Source organism: Diabrotica virgifera, chromosome 1 (assembly GCF_917563875.1).
Source record: "Diabrotica virgifera virgifera chromosome 1, PGI_DIABVI_V3a".
Taxonomy (NCBI): domain Eukaryota; kingdom Metazoa; phylum Arthropoda; class Insecta; order Coleoptera; family Chrysomelidae; genus Diabrotica; species Diabrotica virgifera.
Window position 1 is genome coordinate 31,638,061 of NC_065443.1, and position 18,466 is coordinate 31,656,526.

General features: G+C 32.3%; 1 protein-coding gene across 1 annotated transcript; it reads left to right on the forward strand.

The window, feature by feature from the left end:
- Window positions 1-1,952: 1,952 nt before the first annotated feature.
- On the forward strand, window positions 1,953-17,848 carry LOC114325633 (uncharacterized). Its single transcript, XM_050655704.1, has 3 exons — window positions 1,953-2,215; window positions 13,185-13,292; window positions 16,334-17,848. The coding sequence occupies exons 1-3, from the start codon at window positions 2,198-2,200 to the stop codon at window positions 16,466-16,468; spliced, it is 261 nt and encodes an 86-aa protein (XP_050511661.1). The 5' UTR covers window positions 1,953-2,197; the 3' UTR covers window positions 16,469-17,848.
- The last annotated feature ends 618 nt before the right edge of the window (window positions 17,849-18,466 follow it).

Genomic DNA, 18,466 nt, shown 5'->3' on the forward strand with positions numbered 1-18,466 from the left:
CAATAATACATGTTTTCATTCACTTGACCGTGAATTAGTGCATTTAACGTAAACCGAGTATACCTGAATTAAGGAACTTCAGGAGTCTGTAGCTCGAGAATAATAGTTCTTCAGACCAAGGTGCCATGGACTTTTTTAATTTACTTACTGTGGACTATCATCGACCAAAGTTTCGTTAAATTTGACCGGGGCCACTTTTCCATAAGGAGTGTTGCGGGGTCCTTTATCAGTCTGTCCTACACCTGTCCTAGCACTTGTTGTTACTCCCTTATAATATATGTCTCTAACAATCTTCACATATTCACCGGTGACTTTTCTTATTTCCCACCATAGAATCTCTCGAGGAACATTATCATATGCTTTCTCGAGATCAATAAGTACCATATTATGAGTGTTCGCTTCTTCACTCCTGTACTTTTCCTTAACATTTATAAAAATAATTGCTAAGACTCAGGACGGTAAGAACTACAGAGGGATAACATTTATGTCGCACACAATGAAAATTTGGCAGAAAACTGTAGAGCGAATGTCAAGGAGAGAAACATCGATAGGAAAAGAACAGTTTGGGTTTATGCCATGTAGGTGTTCGCTATAAGACAGTTGATAGAGAAATGCGGCGAGAAGAAAGAAGCTACATTTGGTTTGGCTATGGAGATGTAAGAGAGAGAAATGAATGCCTGAGAATTACGTAAGGCTCGTGAAGGTTATATATGAGGCAGCGTACATGAAAGTAAAGACTTGTGTCTGATTGCCCTAAAGTTTTTAGTGACAGTTGGTTTGCATCAAGGCTCTTCCTGTTGAATTAGTCCCTGTCCCTACCTGTTTATTCTTGTTATGGATGCTTTGACAGAGAAGGTAAGGGAGAGGCTCCTTGGTCAACGCTATTTTGCTAATGATGTCGTAGTCGTGTTAGTAGAGGACAGCAAAGAAATGTTTGAAGAGAAGTTGGAGGTTTGGAGAAATGCTATTGAAGAAGGAGAACTTAATGTTAGCAGGTCAAAAACGGAGTATATGGGGTTGGGAGGAGCAGGAACGGTTGGAGACATCAAATTGCTTGGAGAAAAACTAGTAGGAGAATTTTAATATTTTTTTAAGAAGAAAATAGGACACTAGATCGAGAAATTGCTCACAGGATACAGTCTGGTTGGTTTAAGTGGAAGGAAATGAGCGGGGAATTCTGTGATCGAGAATCACAGGCACGGCTGAAAGGAATGAGTGTAGTAAGGCCTGCGTTGATGTACGGCGGTGAAGTGTGGTGGATAAAGAAGATTCACGAACAGAAAATGAAGGTAGTTGAATCGAAAGTATTAAGGTGGATGTTGGGTAATACTAGAAGAGACAGGTCCAGGGACGACTTGATTAGGGAAAGAGCTAAGGTGACTATAGTCACCAAAAAGATTTAAGAACAAAGACTGCAATGGTTTGGGCACGTCAGACGTAAAACTGAAAACTATGCGTGATGAAGGACAAAACTGTAAAACTTAAGGGGAACAGAGCTAGAGCGACCCCTGAAAAGGGAAAAGCTTAGGGAGAAGAAGAAGAATGACTAAGACTCAATGATTTACTAACGTCCAAAAATAATAGAAAAAAAATGTTTATTGTACTTAAAATTACCGTTGAAATAGATTTCCCTAGTAAACAAAATTGATAGTGAAAGGAATTATCCAAGAACACATTTTTATCTTATTTTATAAAGGTATAACAAATTAGAAAGTTTATTTGTTAAACTTAAAATTCTTGATAAAAATATGCTGGTTTACAAACAATATTCATAAAAGCTTAGTCATTGCTCATAATACTAATCAATAGTTTATCAATACCGTTAAAAAATACACAAATTAAAATAACGTGAAGCGTGGCAATCAATTCTTCTTGCTGCAGAACAACATCAAACCAAAAGAACTGTCTCTCTTGATATCGAAAAACCTAGCTAGGCTACAAATTGGTCAGCAAGAGGCTCCTTCAGTCTTCCTGGATTGGACATGATGTCTCCTCAACTGTGATTTTTATACTTCCTTGTGAACGTAATATATCTTTTATCAGTTGGACTTTTAACCTAGATACCATATATAAATTATAAAGAAGCTTTTGCTGATCAATTTGACTTAAGATTCTGTAGTGTGAGGTTCCAGCATCTGTAGCGAGTTCTTCAAATTAGTGGGTGAATATTTTCGATATTTTGGAATAATTCCCAGACATGGCATTACCTTGTGAGGTTAGTCATTTTTTTGTTTTTATTTTGATGTCGCAGTTTTCAATTGTTTAGCAACTGTTTGGTGATAGGTAACTAAAAAATAACTATGTAGTAATTTATATAAAAAGATTTAAACTTTTTTATTCATTTTGTTCAAGCATTTCGAGCATTTTGTTCAAACTCCACATGTAGTTGTGTGATGTCTCTTGCGGTTCTTCCCATCAAGTTTACACCATCTGCGATCTGCGTACGTTGCAATCTGCTTAGACTTATTAAACAGTAAATTTTTTTGGGTTTACAGTCATTTTTCTGATGACATGTTCCACAAAATTATTGATGACATAATTCAACATAGTCGGCGCCAGCCGATCTCTCTGTTTTACTTTAGTTATCTGGAAGGGATCTGTCAATTCGTTTTGAACTCATACTTGCGCTTCTGTGTGAGTCGTGGTGGTACTAACTCTTTACCCATTTCTTTGGTATACCAAATTCTTGCATAATTGTATATATTTTATCTCTATGTATGTAACCACAGGCTTGTCAAAAATCTACAAAGATTTGGTAGATATATATATATATATATATATATATATATATATATATATATATATATATATATATATATATATATATATATATATAAACGTCCAAGGAGTAATTGGGTTACTAGTAAATAAAAAAGTACTGAGATAACAGCTGGGAAAACCCTGGTACTGAGGAAGCAATGAAAGACTGGTGCTTCAAAGTGAGTGCCTTTTATTTTGGTCAAGCACTCACTTTGAAGCACCAGTCTTTCATTGCTTCCTCAGTACCAGGGTTTTCCCAGCTGTTATCTCAGTACTTTTATATATATATATATATATATATATATATATATATATATTATGCCGTTTTCTTCTATTATCAATTGTTTTATAGTACTTGTTCTTCTCTGGCTATAAAACCAAAGTAATTTAGGCAGGCTGGGTTCAGTTTTTTATTAGCCTATTTTTTATATTAAGCTCTTCCAAATTTGACAGATTGGTTCCGTGTTCTGTCTAGGATATGGGTAAACTTCGTATGCAGTGTCGATCTTATTGTTATCGATGTTTTGAGAGACTTTATTGTTCTGAAGCTATTTCTGTGCGGCATTTATGTAATTTATTATTCTAAATGGGAAATAAGCCACAACTTAACTTAAAAAATGATTTTATTAACGTTTCAACTTCCAACTCAGATGTCGTTGTCAAAATACAAAATATTAAACAAAGTAAGTTATCAATCGAAGTAGCACAGAAAACGACAATAAATATCGTCTCCAAAGCACCAGATTGACAACAGGTGGAATACTTTCTTTGGTTACACCTCCTGAGATTTTCAAAATTTATAAATCATACAGGATGCCGAGGAAATTAAAATGAGAGAATTTTAAATAATTCATAACTCATCTGCTCAGCGTGGTAAAAGCTCTAACAAGAAAGATTCCTTAATACTCAAACAAGAGAGTAAATGAATTAAAAATGTATAAACATTTTCAATTTCTTTGCAACACGAAAATGCAGCAGCTGTATAATAACTATGGTCAAATCTGAGAGTGCAGGAAGAGTCTATACAAAGAAAGAAATGTCACGGATGAACTAGGGCCATCTACCGAAAAACAAAAAAGTAAGTTATTAATCGAAGTAGCACAGAAAACGACAATAAATATCGTCTCTATATTGGGAAAGGCCCAAAGTGTGGTACGTGGAAGAATCTGAGAGAGGAGGATATGGGACTACTGATGAGGGAGAAACAACCCCCGAAACCGGTATAGACTCTTCCTGCACTCTCATGTTGACCATAGTATTATACAGCTGCTGCATTTTCGTGTTGCAAAGAAATTGAAAATGTTTATACATTTTTAATTCATTTACTCTTTTGTTTGAGTATTAAGGAATCTTTCTTGTTAGAGCTTTTACCACGCTGAGCAGATGAGTTGTGAATTATTTAAAATTCTCTCATCTTAATTTTCTCGGCATCCTGTATGATTTATAAATTTTGAAAATCTCAGGAGGTGTAACCAAAGAAAGTATTCCACCTGTTGTTAATCTGTAGGTATGGAGAAGATATTTATTGTCGTTTTCTGTGCTACTTCGATTGATAACTTACTTTCTTTTTCGGTAGATGGCCCTAGTTCATCCGTGACATTTCTTTCTTTGCAATTCGGAAAGGCCCAAAGTGTGGTACGTGGAAGAATCTGAGAGAGGACAATTAAACAAAAATGTTGTTGCTTAGTAAAAAATTCTTCTAATAATTTAATTGAATCTGACTCATTCATAACGGCAATTCAGACATATATTATACTTTAAAGGCCGGTTGTTCGAACGCTAATCAACAATGATCATAATCAAATATTTAATTACTGTCACCAACTGTCAATGTCAACTTTGATTGGGTTGCTGAAATCATAATTATTGATTACAATTATGAAATTACTTAATAAATTATGTTAATAATTTTTATGTTAATTGATTAACTAATCTCATAATTATAATCAATTATGTTTTCAGCAACCCAATAAAAGTTGACATTGACAGTTGGTGACAGTAATTAAATATTTGATAGTGATCATTGTTGATTAGCGTTCGAACAACCGGCCCTAAGTCTTCCACTTTAAAATGATATTGCCAATGTTTATGAGTTGCGTTCCTGAGGCGACTTTATTGAAAGATAGTTCATTCAACTATATATTGAGAGACTATGTTTCAACCTCGTATGTATAGTAGGTTGTAATGGGAAGAATATGAGTATTGACCAAGTAGATAGCTCGGGTCGCTATTAGTCTACGCTTCATTTCTGAGGAGCTATCGCCATTTTTGGTTCTCATGAAGCCCAAGTATATAAATCTATATACCACATCGAAATTTATCACTTGGCGTATGTGCGACAGATTATTATTTGACAGAAAATATTTAATTGATTGCTTTTATCTCTGATGCACATAGATTTTATTTTTCTTCTTGGCTCTGCTATTTCTTGAGTGTTGTTTCGTGTTTTTATGGTAATCTGTAGGTTGTAGAAAGTCCTTCTTTCTTTAACTAATTTTTTCTACAACCGTGTTAAAATAGTTATGTCATTCTTTTCCGCACGCGACTGCAGTTTGCCGAACGACGTGAAGCGGGAGAGTTCGGCAAGCAGTCGAGTGCGGAAAAGAGACTTTCTGCAAGAGTTAGGAACAATATTTTTTCTAAGAGTCTTTAAAAAATTACCAAATCTTAGGGCTGGTTGTTCGAACGCTAATCAACAATGATCACTATCAAATATTTAATTACTGTCACAACTGTCAATGTCAACTTTGGTTGGGTTGCTGAAAACATAATTGATTATAATTATGAGATTAGTTAATTAATTAACATAACAATTATTAACATAATTGATTAACTAAATTCATAATTGTACTTAATAATTATATTTTCAGCAACAAAATCAAAGTTGACATTGACAGTTGTGACAGTAATTAAATATTTGATAATGATCATTTTTGATTAACGTTCGAACAACCGGCCCTTAATCAATTAATTTAATTAATATGAAAATACATACACAAATTAATTCTTTGACAAGGTTGTCAAAACCAAACTTTCAATATAATTAGTTAGCATGACGACGATCTTGGTTTCCATGACGATGATTCAAAAGGACTATTATTGTCTACCGATTTGACTTTCGAATATTATGTCAAAATAATTTTATTTCATCGAATTGTAGCGTTAATTTCATTAAAACAGGAACACAATAAGATATATTTGAAATAAATTAGTAAATAATATCTAGATATTAGTTTATTGCATGTATTATAATTACTTTAAGGCCATATTAACATATCTAAATTAACACGCGTGCGGAAAAGTAAAAACCGCGTGCGGAAAAGTGAAACTTTCTAAACTAAAATGCGTGCGCGAAAGTAGACATTTTTGCACGCTCGTAGAAAAATGCAATTTATCTACTCTATGTCATATTATGTATAAGTTTTTAGTTTGTGAAAACTGTCATTATAGATAAAAGTGCGTGAAGGGTTTAAAGTGTGCGTGTGCACACTTTCAATGGGTTTCTTGGCACACTTTCATATAATCAAATATCCTGAACTTTCGCGTTGTCATGGTGATGACAATATGAGCAAAGACTGACAATAAAATTCTTGACAGTTTTGTGGTTTGAAAGTAGTTAGAAATGTCAGAGTTCTAAAAATTGTGGAATAGAAATGAATTCCAGTGACGAAGAGTTACAGTTTTTTTATTTGTTTATCTTAGATAAAATATTGTATGAAACTGTACGTGAAGTACTTTTTGCGAACTTACGCGATTCATATCGCGTGCTCGCAAAAAGCATAGTTCACGAACTGTTCCATAAATAACTATTTTAGCTCCTATGGAGCGTTAAAAATGCTACTTTAAAGCACTACTGCTTTAAAAATTTTAAGGCACTGCAGTTAAAAGTGAATTGTCAAATTGTGAAACGTCAAAATATTTATATTTCATTTATTAACATTAATATTAATAGTGCAACTTGCGCAATTTGAAAAACGTGTTTTAAAAGGTTTTTTAAAATTTAATTTAAACTGTATTATTGCATTTTTAACACGTTTTTAAACTATTAAAATTTGTTAGAATATACAACAATAAAAGTAAGATGTTATTCTATAGTTGTTATGATTTACGTATAGACAGTATAGGCAGTTTTGATGTAATGTCAAGACAAAAATTTAAAAATGGAATGTCAGTCAAGTTCAAGTAAAAGTTTTTGTAGATATTGTCCTCTAATTGAGAATGAATAAATTATAATTGTTGATAAATATACAGTTCCTGCTCAATTTATTAGACTCACCCTAGAAACATCAGTTTTTTTCATTTGAAACACCTTAAAAGTATGTTCAAAGTCATACCAAACTGCTGAATGGGTTAAATAAAAGTGGGAATGGGAAAGTGTTACATAATTAAGAGCAAACAGTAGCGATCAACAAGTAGCAACAAACGCGTTCCAAGATTGCGGCTTTAATTTTGAATATTTTGTCGAGATATTTGGCACACATATTCGTAATATAATAAAGAATGGCGGTACAGAGCCCAATTTCAGAAATATGTTAGTTTGTGGAAATTACTCTATAACTAAATAAAATATTGAAAAAGGAGCCTGTACCGCCATTAAGAAAGACAAAAACACACTTTCTTCAAATAAACTTTTTTATCCCGTGCCTAGATATTGTGTCACATTCGAACTACTAAAAATCGATTTTTTATAACAAGAAATCGAACGTAACTGACTTGACAACATTTCGCGCCTATGTGTATAAAAATTATTGTTTCTGATAGTATAAACGTCACTGTCAGTGTCGAATTACCGACGCGCTGTTGCCACACTTTTGAAAGTTTGCAGAACTTTCGCAATCTTGGACCGCGTTTGTTGCTACCTGTTGATCGCTACTGTGTGCTCTTAAGTTAAAAATGGTGAAAGTTTTTTATTGAATTGTGAAAACTTGACAGATGGCAATAGAATGGGCTAAAAGGCCGTAATGACTAGACTTTTTTCAACTTTAGCTTTTCAATTAAATTAGTGATTGGTGTTCAATTTTCGTAAAATTTCCAGTGGTGAGTGTTAATATTGTTCTATGTGAACGTTAGTTTTTAATTTTATTAATTTATTTTAAGATATTTAGGGCCGGTTGTTCGAACGCTAATCAACAATTAACACTATCAAATATTTAATTACTGTCACAACTGTCAATGTCAACTTTGATTGGGTGGCTGAAAACATAATTGATTATAATTATGAGATTAGTTAATAATCAATTAATCTAACAACTATTAACTAATTTCATAATTGTAATCAATAATTATGTTTTCAGCAACCCAATCAAAGTTGACATTGACAGTTGCGACAGTAATTAAATATTTGATAATGATCATTTTTGATTAGCGTTCGAACAACCGGCCCTAATAGAAATCTGCTAATTTTTAAAAAATGAATATCTTCGATTGGAAATTTCTCATATGGGTGACTGTAAAAATCTTTTTGTTGAGCATATCTCTTCTGTTACTGCTCTTTTAGAAAATATCGCATGTTGTCAAAAAGAAATGTGTTCAGTATCGGAGTCCACTGTACGCCGAAATTTGTACACTATGGGATTCAAACGTCATAAACCAGTTAAGGAACCAACTAAACAACCAACTATCACCACAAATGCTCAAAAAGGCTTAGTTTTAGACAATTTGCATTAATATTTTAAAGTCATATATTTATGCAAATTGGACGAAACTAAGCGTTTCTTGAGCATTTGTGGTGATGGTTTTGGTTCCTTAACTGGCCTATGACATTTGAATACCATACCGTACAAATTTCGGCGTACAGTGGACTCTTCTGTGTTTTACAGTCAAATTCATTAAAAATCGTTGTCCTCTGAGAGTGACTGAAATCTTTCTGCCATACCAACCACTCCAAATCGACGTAACATGATGTTTCTCTTTAGGTTTTTGACTCAACATTCGAACTAAAAATTAAGATACACCGCATTTTTTTGCTATTTCTTTTTGACAGCATGCGATATTTTCTAAAAGAGCAGTAACAGAAGAGATTTGCTCAACAAAAAAATTTTACAGTGACCCATAAATGAAAAAGTTCCAATCGAAGATATTCATCTTTTAGAAATTAACATATTTCTATTAATATCTTAAACTAAATTAAAGAAATTAAAAACTAACGTTTACATAGAACAACATTAGAACAATATTAACACTCACCACTGCAAATTTTACGAAAATTGAACACAAATCACTAATTTAATTAAAAAACTAAATTTGAAAAAAGTTGACTCATTGCACACTTTTAGCTCATTGCCATCTATCAAGTTTTCACAATTCAATAAAAAATACCATTTTTAGCTTAATTATGTAGCATGATTAATAAGTAATGGTTATTTAACCCATTTAGCAGTTCCGTATCACTTTGAAGATACTTCAAGGTGCTTGAAATTAAAAAACTGATATTTCTCGGGTGAGTCTAAAAAATTGAGCAGGGACTGTATAAGACGCTTGTAGAAAAAATATTGTATGATATACGTGTTAAAAAGTACATTTTTAAGGCACTCATGTGAATTGCAGAATTCGCTTCGCTCATTCTGCAAACTTTCTCACATGCGTGCGTTAAAATTGTACTTTTAACACTTAGGTATAACATAAATAACTATTAAGGTTTCCCCTTATATCTAATATTTGTTTTTGCGAATTTTATACTTTTTTCGATGAATGAATCTGGCGTTTTATTTCATTCCATGCTTTATTTTTGTCTCTTATGGTTTTTCCTTGCTTTTCAGGTTTATCTTGAATTTCTTCGCATTATTTATCTTTAGCTGTTTTGTCTGATCTGTGTTTCTAGTTATAAGGAATTTGAGCATGCAGTATTTAGCAGCTTATGATCTGATCTATTAACAACATAAGACATGCAGATGATACCGTGACTATGGTAAGCTCTGCTGGAGAACTCCAATTACTACTAAACAAAACAGTTTATGTGAAGAATATGAACTAAAAATTAATATAAAAAGACAAAACACATGACAATAACTAAGAAAACAAACATACAAACAAGCATACATTTGGTAAACGTGCAGATAGAAAGGGTTGATTAACACAAATACATATAAATCTGAATTTCAGAGAAAAAAATGATCAAACAACATAAGAATAACAGAAATAAGGACCAGGATAGAAATAACAAGAAATGCGTTTGTAAAAATGAAAACAATTAGGTATCTGCAACAAAGACCTTAGATAAGAACTGAGAGTAAGGGCTTTGAGATGCTACGTGTTCTCGATACTGCAATATGGACTTGAAAACTAGACATTGAAGCAAGAATACATAAATAAGCTACAGTCATTTGAAATATGGTGTTACAGAAGGATGCTTATAATAGCATGGACATAGAAGAAAACGAACACGGAAGTATTGCGAGAAATGGGCAAATAATGCGAAATAATAAACACAATAAAAATAAGAAAGTTACAATATCTGGGACACGTAATGAGTGGAAGACAATATGCAATGCTAAGACTACTTATACAAGGAAAGGTAAGAGGCGAAAGGAGTATAGGAAGAAGGAGAGTGTCATGGTTGAAGAATTTGAGAAACCGGTTTAAATGCAGTTCTGTAGAACTCTTCAGAGCAGTGGTAGATAGAGTAAAGGTAGTGATGATGATATCTAACCTTCGATTCTGCGACAGCACTTAAAGAAGAAGAGTAATCTGATCCACAGTATCCTCCAATTATTGCTTTTGCGTTTGTTACTGAGGTTTTCCGTCTTTCCACACGTGTTTTCCTACGACCTATTAAATTTTTAGCTGTAACCATTTTCTTATATCGCAGCCGCTTAATACAAACGTGATACTGATAATTATTCGAGCGATTTAAAAAAAATAAGTAAACTGCAAAAATAAGGATACGAGATTTCTAATTTGTTTTCGAAATTCGAAACGCCAATTTTATTAAAATGAATTAACGTTTGAGATAATCTTAATGTAGGAGTCAAGTTTTATAAATAAATTATTATCTTATTTATGCAGTTTATTGGAATAAATCGATTAAAAAAGGATATAAATTACGCAGTTAGCATGTGCCACAACTTTAAAATGGTGGAAATTAGGACACCGAAATGACACGAGATGAAGTGGTTATTGCGACAGTTGTTTATTTAAACACGTTGCCATTAACATCAATTTATTTGGAACAAAAACAATAGAAAACTTACTTACTAACACAAATAAAAAATTATTGGCCATTTTTGGTCTTCTTAAGCTTTTAAGCTAGTTTCATCTACCAGGACTAACTTTTGTTCAAGTACTAATTACCTTCTTATTTTTATTTCTCTTTTATTTTTTATCTGTCTAGTATTTACCCTGCCGGTTTTTACCGTTCAATCATTGCTGTCATCCTGTCATCCGTTCTTTTAATGTACATACTCCGCTCCTTTCAGTTATTCTGGGCAGTTTTTCGCTTATTCTTGGCAGTTTGGGCAGTCTCTGAAGGAATCTTCTTCTTTACGTGTCATCTCCGCGGCGGAGGTTGGCAAAGATCATGGCTATTCTAATCTTGGATGCGGCTACCCTGAAAAATTCGATATATGCTCATCTACATCATTTACGCAAGTGCGCAGTCATGAGATTCTTTTCTCTCATCCATTTCTTCACTTGCATAACTAGGCTTTTCCTTGCATAACTAATTGAAGCATATCTTTTGCCATGCATATGTCCCAGTTACTAAAGCTTTCTGGTTTTGATGCTTTCTTACGCATTCTTCTCATGACTTCATTCTTTGTTACATGATCAATCCATGATATTTTCAGGATAATCTTGTATAAGTATAACCACAATTCAAATAAGTACTTTCAGTTTCTTAAAATTTGAACATGATTTTTCTACACGCACTCTAATTTTTTTGAAGTGATCATTCATGAGATTGATTATGATGCCAAGATAATTGTAAATATTTACTTGTTCAAGAGTTTCCCCGTTAACTGTTAATCTTTTTTATTATTATTTTGTGCTGATTTTGAAATCTTCATAAATTTTGTTTTCTTGATATTTATTGATTATAAAAGCTATTTATTGGAATCAGACAGTAATCATAAAAACCAATCGTAACATGTCAAGGCAAACTAAAATACAACGAGGTATCAGACAGGATTGTGTGCTATCACCAATACCGATTAAAATCTACTCTGAGGTAATATTTGCGAACGCATTATCGCACTCTTCAGAAGGAATCAGTATAAACGGTCAAAGAGTAAATAACATCCGCTATGAAGATGACACTGTTTTAATGACCGATTCGGACCATAGTCTTCAGATAATATTAAATAGGGTTACTGAGAGCGGTGAAAAAATGGGGATGAAGATCAATATTGCGAAAACCAAAGTTATGAAAATATCAAGGAACAAAAATTTGCCCCTTCCAATATTATGTGAACCACCAACAGCTTCAATACGTAAACGAACACAAATATCCTGGCTACTGGTTCAACAATCAACTTGATTATAAACAAGAAGTAAGAGCGAGACTAGAGGTAACCCGACAAGGCGTTATCAAAATGAAAGGGAGCTGCTTAAAATCATCAGAGTTAGAAAAGTTTGCTACCTGGTGACACATAATGAGAAACGAAAAGTACCGCCTCGAGCAAATGATCATCCAGGGCAAGTTTGAAGGAAAACGGGGTCCCGGTAGACGCCAGATTTCGTGGCTTAAAAATATCAGAGACTGGACATGCCTTGATGCAACATCTTTGTTTAGAGCCGCATTGGATAGATACTGATTTGCCAGTGTAGTCGCCAACTAAAGCTAAAGGAGACAGCACCACAAGAAAAAGAAAGTATTTTATTGAAAGGCCATATTCTTTTGCATGATCAAATATCTTGTTCGTCAGTCTCTGCAAATCTTCGAGGTTTTCTGCCAATATAACAGTATCACCCGAATACCTAATGTTATTGATTGATATTGGGGTACGTATTGGTTATTAGATCTTAAATTCTGTTTTCGTTTGAATATTTTATTTCATGTCAGTATCTTCAACTCAGAATATTCAAAATGGTTCAAGTGTTACTAATTGTTACAGTAGCAAAATTACAGTTTTCAACATTATTTTGTTATTTAAATTTTTATTTATTTACTTTCGTTCAGGAAATGTGAGCTGGTGTATATTGTTTTTAATGATCACAAAATATTATGTTTTATAAGAAAAACATTAAAAATAAAAATTCTTGACTTAAATTTGGCATACCAAGCAAAACAAGTTTTCTTTTCCTTTTTAAGTTTATAAGAAGGTAACCTTAAGATATTTTTAAATATTTATTTATATATTTTTTCATATAAATATTTCCAGACATTTTTGTTTAGAAAATATTCTTATCAGAAAGTACAACTTTGTTAGTTCATAACAGTCGTATTACGATTAAATTAGCACATAACTAATTTTTTCTATTTGTTACAGAAAATTCGCATATTGAATATAATAATCATTATAATGATGATCACTTATGAAATATCAGCTAGACCGGGAAATGAGTGGAGACAGAACAACTCATGTCAAGACAAAGATGTAAGTATACTTTATCAACTTTTCTGAATGTTTTTTCATTTTCATTAATTTTGAGTTAATCCTGCCTTTAGTTTACGATAAGCTAATAAAAACTTTATGAATTTTTTGTTTCCCATGTACAAATGATGAGTTCTGTTGTCCACCGCAAAATCCATTTTTTTGAGGTGTCTTTAAAAATTTGACTTCGTTGGCTTATTTTTCAATATTTTTCCTTGTTTTTTTAATAGTCTTTAAATTGTCTTATTTAATTTAAAAATAAAATATTTCTACCATACTTAAAAAAAATCACAAAAATATGCTCGACTTCAAACCCCCCTAAAGATAGCTATGATCATATTTTGATAGGCAACCCATGCAAGTCGTATGTGTCTATGTATGTTTAATAAAAAAATGTTTAATCTGGTAAACAGATGGGTGAAGGTCGATCTAGATTCGGATCTTTGACTACTATGACCATATAAAATATTGCAAGCTATAATTTATTAACACTTATAAAATAGTAAAATTTTGGATATCTTGGAATGTGCACGTTATGCTTCTATTTAACAATATTTTGTCATAAAACCCAAAATGACTTATATATCATAATTACATTGACTAGTGATTTTTTCTTCTTCTTTTTCCTCTTTATAGACAATTCTATTTGTTCATTGGCGGATTGATACCTCTATGGAAGATTGTCACTCCATCTTTTGCGCGGTCAGCTGATGCTTCACTACCGATTGGTGATTTATTTCTTGCTATTTTGACCACACGTATTTCCCCCATTCTGCTTATGTGGTTATTCTATCCTTTTTTTCTATTTAGTGTCCATTCGTTTATACACTGTACGTTACATAGTCTTCTAATGCCTTCACTCCTCTTTCGATTTCTCAGTCTAATGCCTTCACTCCTCTTTCGATTTCTCAGCGTATTTACTGTAATTCTACCCAGTACTTTCATGGCTGTCGTTTCCAGTAGTCTTTGTGTTGTGGCTGTATCGGGTCTTGTTGCTGATACATATCGCACACCTAGATCTAAAGAGAGTTAAGTCAAAAAAGCACTTTTTTCAAAAAACACGAAAAACTGTTTTCGGTGTCCATGTGCACTGCGGGAGTGTTTTGTTTTTATGGTTTGTTTTATTTATACACCAGAATATTATGTTGAAGTACTTTAATGTTTAATACACGTTTTAAGGCTAAAAATCGATATTTTTGAAATATTTCCCTTTTGCTTATTAATATATTTATATTTGTTATACTAACTTGAGTTGAGCCTGTTTTGGTGAATTAAGTTTGTAGTTGCCTCTCTTTTGAGGAAGCATTGTTCATTTATTTAGAACGAAGTGACTTTTTGGTTGGATGATGATTATTGTTTTCTTCTTAAATCGACTTGAATAATACCTAATCCTGTTTTTTTCGAATATGCTGTTTTTACCGCTTTATTACTCAAATCAAGAGTTTATTTGAAAAATGCCTTGCATATTTGTATTTTGGATCCATTACGCTCAAAGTAAAAAAGAATTGTTGAGAGCTCTAAAATTGTGTGTACTTACGTACCGATATTTAGACTTTATTTGTTGTGAGTGGCGTATTAAGAATTCTTTTTGCTTTCCAAGATCACCGAGTGCCCAATATTCATCAAAGTTCTGTTGTCTCGACATCTTGTCCACTTTATATTTGCATTTTAGGCGACATTTGTCTCCACAGGGTGGTCCAACCATTCTTGCTAGAATTAGTGTTTTAGATTTTGACAGGGTAGTTTATCTATCTCAATCTCAGTACCAGTTTCAGGAACCATAACACCTTCTGGGCCAACTTTATAACTATCATCTTCGGTATCCGATGCACTGGAGCTGCTGCTGCTGGATCAAGTTACCGATGATGAGAAGGTACGACCTTAGATGGGTGCGCATTTTTGTTTAACAATTGCAAATTATGATCTTTATCTTAGTTGTTAATATCACTTTCATCGCTCCAAATAAGTGAAATATAATAGTCCGAAGCTGCTGTTTAGATGTGCTAGGGATAGATGTATTAACCGGTGTCAAAACAGCATGAGTTTCTTTCGATGGAACTTTATCACTTAATGACATCTTCAAGTTATCTTCCACGGTTGCATGTTGACTAAAAGGTATATGAGTGATATTTTGTTTATATTGTTCTTCTACAATACTTACAAACAATCGTCGGCGAAGCATTGTTTTCCTGAAATATACAATGTTTATTTTACTAACTTACAGAGTCATGTGCTACAAATCAATTTAGAAAGCCCACAAAAAGCATGTTTAATCTTTTTGGCTATGTTGTAAAGATAAATTTGTCAGAAACCATCTAAAGGGATCCAACTTGAAAAATTGGCAGTAAAAGAGGAATCAATATTGTTAATGGTAAGATAAACATTAAACTGTACTACGACCTACAAACTCGAATCGTCAATAACGAAATAAGTTTAATTTTGATAAGATTTTACAGAAAAAAGGAAGTATCAAATATGACTCAGCAAAACAGGCACAACTACATAATCAAAAATATTTCAAGAGTAGGGTAACAACTAAAAATAAAAATAAAATCTTTACTTACCTTGCCAGCGATACAGGTTTAACTCAAACTGTTGTATCCTTGTAATTAGCACTAACCATTTAAAAGGTGACAACTCAAAATAACACTGCTTCAAATTTCAACTAAACAGGTACAACTCAAAATAACTCCATACTTTTTACAGAGGACACTTGCACTCCGCTTGTAATTCTGATTGCATCTAGCATTGTTCCCATTTATGCGCGGTGGGATATGGCTCGCTCGTTCAACAAAAGAGACTCTAGGTGCCATCTAGCGTTGAATTTTGCACATATTTTTAAATCTCTTTTATTGATCGATAGGTATCCGTACAGGGAATTAAATGGTGAGCTCAATTTCACATATTTTTGACTTAACTCTCTTTAGATCTAGGTGTGCGATATGTCATTGTTGGTCGTACATTTGATTTATAAATACTTGACTTGATTTTTTTTTAGTTAAAATAATTTAGATAAAATACTTATTTATATTTTTTTGTTACAGTCTATAAAGCGTGAAATCTGCCAGAGATGTGCCAAACAGACCAAATCCCTACTGGCATACCCTATGTGCTGTAATGAAGAAGATGCAGTCCATAAATGGTGCTATCATTACACCACCTATGGCAAGGTCGCATAGGAATAATAGCTATGCTACTTGTTAATAAATTAGTGTGATAGGGGATTCAGTACGAAGCCACCAACAATCAAATTTATCAAAAAGAAAATCTTTGATTTAGTCAGAGGAATGGTGCGTGTGGACGGACTTTTATTTGTGATATTGTAAAGTATACAAGTGTACGTTAAGAATCTCGTGTGTATATAAACCCCATATATTTTGTGTTTATACTAGAAGAGGTTCCGATATAAGGCTAACCTGCACCGATCTATTTAATGGATAAAAATTATTTGATATGAGATTTAGTACGTTAAAAATGATAAAAAACAAGGGATGCCGCATCTGATTTTGACATAACTATAATTAATTAATACATAATCGTCCCAGGCAGATATCATTTTAGATTTTTTGGTTCATTCGAAACAAAGAAGGTTTTTTGTAATTTTTCTCTTATTGATTGTTTTAGAGTTACAAACAATTTACAACTAAAAAAACGCAAGTTCACAATTTTCAAGGCTCAAAACACAAGTAGAAAATATTATATAAAGCACCTTAATTCAAGGTCAAACCTTCTTCTATCAGGTCATGATAATAATTTTTGCCACGTTTTATTCTAAAGTATATTTTTTTAATTATTAATGAGGAAGACGTGCGATCGAGCTGCATTAGCAAATGAAAAATAATGTTTTATAATGAAATAAGTCCAAAATACTACTTATCAAGAACTAATAAAATAAGGTTTGATCTTGAATTTAGGTACTTCGTAATTTCAAAAATGATATTTTTACTTATGTTTTTAGCTTTAAAAATCGTCATTTTCGTTTTTTTTTCAGTTTTAAATTGTTTATAACTCAAAAACAGTCAACTTAAAGAAAAATTACAAACGAACTTATTTGGTTCGAAAGATCCAAAAAATCTAAAATATCTGCCAGACCGAAATTTCTTTTAAAACTTATAAAAAAACAAGTTTTTTTCAATTATTAATTAATTATAATCAGGACAAAATTATTATATCGGGCACCCCATATTTTTTATAATTTTTAATTACAAATTAAAATTTTCAATTACATAATTAAATAAATTTTATTCATTAAACAAATCGGTGCAAGTCAACCTTATATCGTATCTTCGACTAAATTTGTGATATTTATAAGATTAACTCTTACATTTTGAGTTTGACAAAAATAGGATTAGACTATTATAACGATAAAAAAGCTTTATGAGCTTATTTCAACAAGAACAATTGGCTCCAGTCTGGAGTAAAATTTTGTAGCATCAAATTATTTCAATAAGACTTTGATAATACTTTTTTCTTCATGAGAGACTAACAAATGATTTTCTTGTAGTGTGTAGTGTACAATATTCTTGTTGTGATGTCATATTAAAGATTTTTTGTTGGTACCCCTGCTTATTTTGCTTATGTAAAGTACGCCTCAGCAAATTCAACTTTCAAAAACGCGCGTGTTTTAAAGTTACCATGACAACATCCACATTATTTAAATATTGATGTGACCTGAGGACAGGATCTTATGTGACAGATTGCAAATTAATTTTTGTTTTTCTCTCATTTACATAATAACGAAAGATATATTGATGTACACCTGGTTCCAAAAAAAACTGATACGACTCTTGAAGCGTATTTTGTAGAAAATTGAGCAGTGTATTTTGAAGGATAAATACTTAATATTTACATACTGTCAATGTCACTGCCAAATCTTAAAATTTGTCAGATAGCTTATTCCGTTCCACGGTTATTAGACTTTATTATTAATCTTTATTATTAATACTTTCTCCGCAACTGAGAGTATCTTATCAACTGTATTGTTTTTAAACAATAGATAATAAAATAAAAATATTGACAGTTCAAAAATGCGAACTTTATTGCATTGTGTGTGGCCTAAGTTTGGGCTGAAAACTGAAATGTATTACATTTTTACAAAATTTTGGAATATGTTTAATTACGTAGACCAATTTTAACAGTTGTTTTCAATACAGATTTCAATCCTCTACAAATAGTTT

Coding starts and splice junctions, on each gene's coding strand:
- LOC114325633 (XM_050655704.1), top strand. Junction 13,293..16,333: donor ACTCATGTCAAGACAAAGAT/GTAAGTATACTT, acceptor TTTTTGTTACAG/TCTATAAAGCGTGAAATCTG.